This window comes from Setaria viridis, chromosome 7, assembly GCF_005286985.2.
Source record: "Setaria viridis chromosome 7, Setaria_viridis_v4.0, whole genome shotgun sequence".
Taxonomy (NCBI): Eukaryota; Viridiplantae; Streptophyta; class Magnoliopsida; order Poales; family Poaceae; genus Setaria; species Setaria viridis.
This window is the reverse complement of record NC_048269.2, coordinates 19,250,125-19,258,845: the sequence shown is the minus strand read 5'-3', so window position 1 is coordinate 19,258,845 and position 8,721 is coordinate 19,250,125. Positions and strand designations below refer to the sequence as shown.

General features: G+C 50.4%; 1 protein-coding gene across 1 annotated transcript; it reads right to left on the bottom strand.

Annotated features, from left to right (window-relative positions):
* Positions 1–2,873: 2,873 nt before the first annotated feature.
* Positions 2,874–7,557, bottom strand: LOC117864705 (uncharacterized). Its single transcript, XM_034748817.2, has 7 exons — positions 6,124–7,557; positions 5,837–5,994; positions 3,906–4,442; positions 3,703–3,788; positions 3,443–3,458; positions 3,166–3,363; positions 2,874–2,972 (listed from the first exon to the last, which is right to left on the bottom strand). Exons 1-7 carry the CDS (start codon positions 7,523–7,525, stop codon positions 2,874–2,876), a joined length of 2,496 nt encoding a protein of 831 aa, XP_034604708.2. The 5' UTR covers positions 7,526–7,557.
* Positions 7,558–8,721: the final 1,164 nt, after the last annotated feature.

The following is an 8,721-nucleotide window of genomic DNA, read 5'->3' as shown; positions in this document are numbered from 1 at the left end:
AGAACGGCCCTCCGTGGGCCGTCCCAGCGCATTTGCCAGACAATGCAATGCACTTGACGTGTAATTGTTTCTTTTTCCGAGTCAACAACGGCCACGACGACCTGCCTTTGTTACATGTAACCTGTCACGATACTCAAATCCTGCGCTAGAACGTTTTTGTCCCGTACGGACAGCCGAGAGCGTGCGTGCACCCATCAAAACAAAACGGCAGGGCCAAGCAGACGTGCTCGACGGCACACGACACCCCCGGTGACCAACCATTCTTATGGTAGAGGGATAGGTCCTCGCCGTGGACCAAGCACAAGCGCCTATCAGAATGATCTGTGGCTGTGCACCACCACCCCTGCCCGTGGCGTCGAGGTGTGCCACAACCACAAGTCTTATGGGGGGCGAGCCTGACACTCAGGTTTGTTGGACAGAGCCTGACCTTGCTTGCTGCGCACCCCCCGGCCGGGCCGGGTGCGCGACAGGTACACAGGCGGCTGCCTGCCCCAACAACATCCGGTGTTGGACAGGGGGGGACCCTCCTAAGCTTGCTGTGTGTGTGCAACTCCGCTTGTGGCGCCGTGGTGCAACAGGTCTCTGCCGGCAGCTAGCCTTACCACGCAGGCCAAACGATTATAGTCACCGGGGAACCTGACATGTGACACATATGCCTCGCTTTTTTTTAATCCAAAAGATTGTTTGCTTTTTGGATAGAGCTCCTAGGGCAGGATCAGAATGCAAGGAAGGAAACAATGTTTTGACCCAAAAAAAATGCAAGGGATGTGTCGCTTTTGTTGCGGAACACTAGGACTTGTCAGGGACATCTATAATCCAAGTCCACATCGAGCTTGTGCGGCATGCCGAAGTGTCAACTGGAGTCGAACGCCGGCAGACGAGGTGGGCCCCACAATGACGGACAAAAGAAATAGAGATGGAAACTTTTACGCGATCTACGGATATAATAAGTTGAGATATACATAGAGATAGAGATTGGAACCATCGTGGGCCCTACTCTTCCACCACTCGACGTATCGACCAGCATTGTGCCGGAGACAAGTCATCCGACGGAACAACCAAAGTACAGAGTATGTACTTGCCAATCGACACCGCATGCATTGTGGCATTGGATTGGAAAGATGAGATCACCCGTAAGTCGTAACGCGATCGACCAGGATCGTAGCTTGCAATCTTCTTCTGCAGGGTACCAGAAGTCGAGAACCTGGTTTCAGCACCCACAATCCCTGTTCCTGAGGCCTACAACGTACGGATTATACAACTTCACGGAGGTGCGTGGACTGCGGGCTGTCCGCGCGCGCCTGGTCGTGGAACAACCACAGACTGTCTCGTCCTCCGCCGGCTGCTCGGCGTTCGTCGCCGTGCTCCGCTCCGCGAGACCCGGGCTGGGCGCCTGGGCCTCTCCGAGACGGTGTTCGAGGTCACCCACAAGGCCACAAGGAACGGAGCGTATCCGACGGTGACACGGACCCGCGGCGATTCACCTTCATCTCCTCGCCGGTGTCGCTCGCGATCTTGACCGCCGACGTGATCGCCGTCTGTATTTATAAGCTCAGTAGTCTACTATGGGTTATCTAAGTGGTTGATTTATAGGTGAGAGTGATTATGAAATTAAGAACTCGAACTCGAAGGTGATCACGAGAACATAAAGGATACATCACACAGGCAGTTTTAGATAGGTTTGGACCTCCGGAGAGTCATATCCTACATCCTGTATGCTAGTGGATTGTATTGCTCAAAGGTTCGATGCTCTCGGGAGGCTCCCTTGACCGTCTTATATAAGCTGACGACCTAGGGTTACAAATCCGTTAGAATCTAATCTACTCGGTAATTACATGGAAGGTAATCTGAGTCGGACTATATCATATCCCGCAATATCTAGGCTGATTTGAATCATTCCACCTCCTTAACTTATAGTCAAATATCTTCATCTTCTTAGCCGCAGGTCAAGCACGCCCACTTGTGCCATTACGTTAATCGGTGGGGACCCGTATCTCTCACCGTCGGAGCGTGCAGGCTGTTGGCGCGTGCGCCCGCCGGGCGATTCCTATGTTCGTTCTCTTTTCCGCTTCTAACATCTTCCGTGGGCCGGGCCGGATATAGAACGGGCCTCATGGGCTATCACAATATGAAATCTTCTGCTTCACGTCTAAACAGACAGAATTGTTGGTGCGGGCTCCTGTCACAACGAGACGCGATCCCACGCTGCAGCAGATTAGTACCACACGGAAAATCAGGAGCCCATCTCCCCCTCCTCAAAAGAAAACGCCGCGGCGCTATGGGCGTGCCAAACGGCACACACCGACCCACGGGCCCGCCGGTGACCACGCCGTGCGGCACGCCACGGCCCGCGATTCCTGACATAAGAAAGTTGTTGGGCCTCGCTGTGGACAGCACCCGAGCTTGACATGCTGCGCCCGCCAAGTTGGCGGGCTTCGGCGCCACGTCGGAGACAGTGGGGAAAATCCAGACAGCGTCTTAGCTAATGCTTGCTGTTCTACATGCCCCCGCCCACGGCCGGGCGTGGTGTGTGACAAGTTTTGGGAGGAGCTGCCTGCCACGCAGGCCAAAATATCAGTCACCACTAGGGCGGCATACGACACGTATGCCTGCAATTTCTTTTTTTGCTCTAGGATGTTATCGGGCGATCCCAAGAGATTTTTTTATACTCCAAAGATTTTTTGTACATATTTAAAAGGGTCACTGCCTCACTGGTTAAGAAGTCGCGCTGGCAAAGCTTCAAAAATCTAACCATGGAAACTCCACTTCGATCGGCCCATTAAGGTCCATCCAATGCCGATGTTTGTATATCTTGTCTTCTCCTCTCCAGTGATGTTAAGCGTCGTCATCTTCTCTCTGGAGAATCCTCCAGTTTACCCTTTGTGACCTTGTCCCCACACCACTTCCTTCTCAATCGCTAGCGTTGTACCAAGGTCCTGCGCCTCTGCCAGAATTCCACCTATCTCCTGCTGCTGTGAGCATGAAACCACACCAAAATTCAGCTAGTGTTTTCTGATCCCCCCCCCCCCCCCCCCCCCCCCCCCACACCCCAAACAAAAGATATAGAACTCCAGACCTTGCACCTGCTCATAATTGATTCAAGCCATGCTTGATAAGAATTTCCCTTACCGTCGTCTTCCGATCCATCATTTGTTGTCCACCAACCTGGACGCAATGCAATGCAAGTCGGCTCAATCCAATCCAAACCATTGCGCCGGAGCCAGGCATGACTGGCATCCACTTCGTCACTTGGCATGCATTGGATCGGAGGATCACATCACACAGCATCGCACAACTACTTAACACAGAAACAGCAACGACGCAGGAGCCACTGAAATCATCCAATGACAAAGCACCATGTCTCTGCAAACCCATAATTGACCGACAAACCACAGGTTCGCAGCATGTTTATAACCTCAGACGACAGTAGTTACTTATTAACCGTTACCAACCACAGACTCTTGCGAAACAAAACACGACAGCGTACTTAATTATGAAACGGCACGAGTTTAACCAGACTCTTGCGAAACAAAATGGTTCGACGGTCGACGACCAAACCGAACTTGACACACGAAGACGAGCTCATTCTCTCAGAAATCCTCGTCGGCAGGACGCGCCAGCAGCAGCAAGCAGAAGCTCAGCTCCAGCGATTTATTCGGCGAGCTCGATGATGAGCGCCGGCCTCAGTTGGCGATGGCGTGCAGCATCTCTCCCACCGCCAGCTTGTACCTCTCTTCAGCCCTGAGGTTCCCCGGGAGCATCGGTGGAGGCGGGGTCGCCTCATTGATCTGCAACAGACATGCAAAACACGCGCGTAAGGTCTAAGATCACAAGAACTCGATGATCAGGTGATGTTGCGAGTGCAACTCGTGGTGTTGGTCACAGGATCATCACAAAGAACTCACGCGAGCTTGGATGGAGAAGAAGCTGCGGGTCTGGTCGGAGGAGATGGTGGCGGCCATGACGTTGATGCGGTGCCTCTCCAGCACGTGCAGCAGCCTGGTCAGCATCCCGGGGCGCCGCGGGGTGCACAGGTTGATGAAGGCGTCGCTGCCGGCGATGCACACCACGATGTTGGGCCCGGACCACGTCTGGAGCGCCGGCGCCGGCGCGAGCGCGGGCGCGGCAGCGGCGGCGGAGGAGCTGCCCACCGCCCTGGGGACCCCGGACACCACCGCGGATGCGGCAGCCCTGAGCTCGGCCATGATAGCCTCCTGCGCGTTCCAGCTCTGGACCATGTCCGCCAGGATAGCCTCCCTCGTCGGGGCCGCCGGCGCAGGCGGCGGCAGCGGGGGTGGTGGTGCCGCGCGGCTGCAGCTGGCGCCCGCCGCCACCTGCTGCGCGCGGATGCGGTCCTGCTTCAGCTTCTCCAGGCTCTTGATGGTGCCTTCCAGAGACCTGATGTAGGTCACGGCCTCCGCCACTATAGTGGACTTGTCAACCTGCAAAATCAATTTGATGAGCATATAAAAGCAAAACAAAATAATTTGAGTTATGAAAATCTCATACAAATTGACAGAACTGCTGGTAATCATTACACATCAGGTAAACTTTTCTGAAAAATCATATTTTCCATGCGCGCCCAGTTAACCACGAACAGATGCAAACAGTTAACAATACCATGTTCATAAGATGCTTAAGTCGATTTGAGGCATTAGCACTCACATTACAATAGCAAGGTGTTAAGAACTATGATCAAATGTCACCAGAAAAAAAACGGTACTCACATTAGAGCAACTGTCTGGGTCCAAATGGTGTTCATATTGTAACCATTTCTTTTAACTCTTCAAATGTATATGAATCATTGCAAAATTCTGGCATGCATAATATATACTAATTACAAACATGCTACAACAGATGCCATGGATACAAATAAAGGATTATTGCAATTAATAGATAAAAATGACATGCATAATACTAATAACAAACATGCAGAACATATCTACTTACGACTATGTTAAGTGCTTCTTTTTTTACCACTCACCATTTTCTCCTGACTTTCCTTATATTCTAGTCCATCTGCTGAAATATGCTCGTAAAACTACCATAAAAAAAAATTCTATCACACTTATTGGGACCGACGTGTATGATTTACCAAGTAGCTAGTTGAGTTATGTGATAGAATTCTCTCAATTTATTTTGTGAATTGGATTCCAAAACCGAAGGTAATTGGTTGGGTTTGTCTGGCTCCAGCAAAGAAACTGACATCAAACTTCAGAGCAAAGCGACAAATGGCACGTAGTAACTTCCAAACGCATATGCGATGGATCCACATCCAACAACCTACGCTCTTCTTCTTTCTCCCGACCTTCTTCTCCCCTACCAGATTTGACTGTCAGCATGTCACCCCATCGGAATTTGAAATAAATCCCAATAGCGTATCGTTGAGATGCTAACACCCCTATCCCGCTCATTGCTCAATAACCATCACATGCCGATCAGCTTTCTTCTAAGCTAGGGAATGCCATGAACCCTTGGATGAGCCAAATCATCAACTAGCAGCTCACACGGAGATGGAAAATGCAGGGTCAAGATGGAGAAGATAAAACTCAGATGCGAAGGGCTTGAGAAATGCTCGAGTAAGAAATACAAAAGAAGTTCCCCCATTTAATTCTAACTCACACCATGGCCAAAAGCAAGCACTAAGGTGAAGATCTAGAATTCGCGACAACGCATGTCAGTGGGTGATCTGCATACGGAGTTTCACGAAAACAACAAAAGAAAAAAGGAGCCAGATTTTGCAGCTAAGCGTGCACACATCATATCTACATCTCGCATGGTTGTTGAACTGCAAGAAAGGAAAAAAAAATGGAGATAACCATGCACGCAAGCTGACCTTTTCGGGGAGCCGGGGAAGGAGCGCGTGCAGGGTGCTGAACATGTTCTTCATCTTCTTTCTTCGCTCCCTCTCCGTCCAGATGTGCAACCCCTTTTCCTCCTCCGTTGCGACACCCTTGCCCTTGCCATTTCCTCTACCTCTGCCTCTGCCTCTACCTCTGCTGGCGACGGCTGTGGAAGCATCCTTGACTGCGTCATATGCGCCGCCACCGTCTGATGTCAACTTCTTGCTGGTGTTGGAAGGGGCGCCGCCACCGCCGCCACCTGCTGCAATGTTGTCGCCGCCTTCTCCGACTATGTTGTTTTTTCCTTTCTCGACGTTGTTGTCATCGGCGTTGACCGCCGCTGGGCTAGCAAGCTTGGATCCGGCATTGTTGTCCTCGCCGGCATTGGAAACCATCTGGATAGTGAGCTCGGACGTGGCGTTCTTGTCCTCGCCGTCATGGAGCGCCGCCAGCATGGCGATCTTGGACCCGCCGGCGTTGTTGTCCTCGCCGGCATAGGGCACTGCCTCGATGGCGATCTTGGACCCAGAGTTGTTGTCATCACTGGCAATGGGCACCGCCTGGATGGCATGCTTGGACGCAGTGTTGTTGCCCTCGCCTGCTTGGAACTCCCCCAGCCTGGAGAGCCTGGACTCGGCGTTGTTGTCCTCGCCGGCATGGGTCACCGCCTGGATGATGAACTTGGAGGCGTTGTTGCTCTCGCCAACATGGAGTCCCGCTGACATGGCAAGCTTGGATCCGGCGTTATTGTCCTCACCGGCATGGGGCACCGCCTGGATGTTGTTGCCCTCGCCGGCCTGGAGCACCGTCGGCCCAGCATGGGGAACCACTTGACTTGCGAGCTCAGCATAGAGCACTGCCGGGCTATCATGCTTGAACCTGGCGTTAGTGTTGCTGTCCACGCTGACATGGGGCATGGGGATGTCCATCTTGGAATCGGCATTTGTGCCCTCGCCGGCATAGAGCACCACCGGACAGGCCAGCTTGGACATAGGAGTGCTGTCCTCACCAGCATGGGGCACCGCCTGTATGGCGAGCTTGTACTCGGCTCGATTGTTCTCGCCGGGATGGAGCACCACCGGACTGGCAAGCTTGGACTCGGTGTTGTTGTCCTCGCCGGCATGGAGCACCGCCGAACTGGCGAGCTTGGATCCGGCGTTGTTGTCCTCGCCATCATGAAGCACCGCCGGGCTGGCGAGCTTGGATCCGGCGTTGTTTCCCTCACCGGCATGAAGCACCACCGGGCTGGAGAGCTTGGATCCGGTGTTGTCCTCGCCGGCATGGAATACTACCGGGCTGGCGATCTTTGACTCGGTGTTGCTGTCCTCGCCGGCATGGAGCAGCGCCGGGCTGGCTGGCTTAGACCCAGTGTTGCTGGTCTCGCTGGCCATCTCACCGACGGATTCAGAATTGGAACTGGCCAGCTTCACGATCGCCGACCCAACAACGGCAGGTGTGCTGCCATCGGGGGCGGTGGCGTGATCATGCTCGACTTCATGGGGCAGGTCGGCGCCTTCTTCAGACATGGCACAATGGTTGCAAGGAAGAGGAGAGGATGATGTGAGGGGGGAGAATTGTGATGGAGAGGACTCATGTACTGCAACAGCCGCAAAGAACACATGAGAATGCAAACACTTTGCAGTTAGCACCCCTAGAAAAGATTTATATTCTAGCAACAACATTTTTTAGCGGTGCTTATTAGCGTTTAACGATATATCGCGATATGATATATCGGCTGATAAAAAAATTAAGATGCCATATTAACGTCGACTTATATTACCGTGATTTTACATAGTAAGAATTGTTAATAAAGATGCAAGTACACTTGACAAAGTTTCAAATTAAAGGTATTTTTTTCCAATAATACGTCTTTCTACATGAAAATTAGTTATTTACAATGTACAATGATCCCTGGTAGGCATCTGTGTCTGAATCGTTTCAAATAATTGAGCTGAAATTCAAGTATAATCTTGCTATTTACTATGTTGAGCTATTGGAATTGGTTGGAACTTTGTATACCAAAAAGGGACGAGCTAGGGGGAGGTTTGATGCAATGCTACATTAACCATAAAAGTGGAGGAATATATTTTTATAGTTCAACTTCAGTAAGATAACAATGTATCAACTCAAAATAACAACTCCATTTGCATAAAAGGAAAATATTTGTCCGAAGGAATTCCTGTTTCATAACACACCACAAACTCATGTTCACATAATCACAGTCCCATAATAAAGCAAGCTTTTGAAGAGTTCCAAATTCTACATGCCACAATCCAATAAGCCCATCAAGATGGTAGGCAAATTGACACATGGCAATATTGCTGGTGAAGTGCACAACTTGTTCATCAAGTAAATTGTATGCACTTCCTTTCAAGTCAATTACTCCACTAACACAATTCCTGTTGATACAGAAATCTAAGTATTTTAAAAAGCTAAATGGCTTACACGGCTCATTTTTATGGATAGTCTGAATACTCCTAAAAAGAAAGAACTACACAATTGAGGTGAAAATTATAACTGTGTTGTGTAACCTCTATGTGGAGTTTGATAGAATCACTCAGCTTGTTCAACATGATTCAGCAAACCAAGACCAATTTCAGCAATATCTTCTTGATGGAAGTATTTGTAATGCATCAAGGCACATATGAAAGCAAAGAAATGTCCTTACTTTTCAGCAAACTAGACAATCCTTTGATCAGTGGAAATCCAGCTTCATTTATAATATAATGTTCTCTTGTACAGAACAAATCCTAGCCTTAGTCAAAGCATTCTTCTTGGCTCAATTCCTTTATCTAATGTCTCCCTTTCTCCTCACTGCACAGCATTTCAGATGGCTGCTCCTAATTGCTTTAGGTAGGTAGTAAGCCTCTTGTGTATG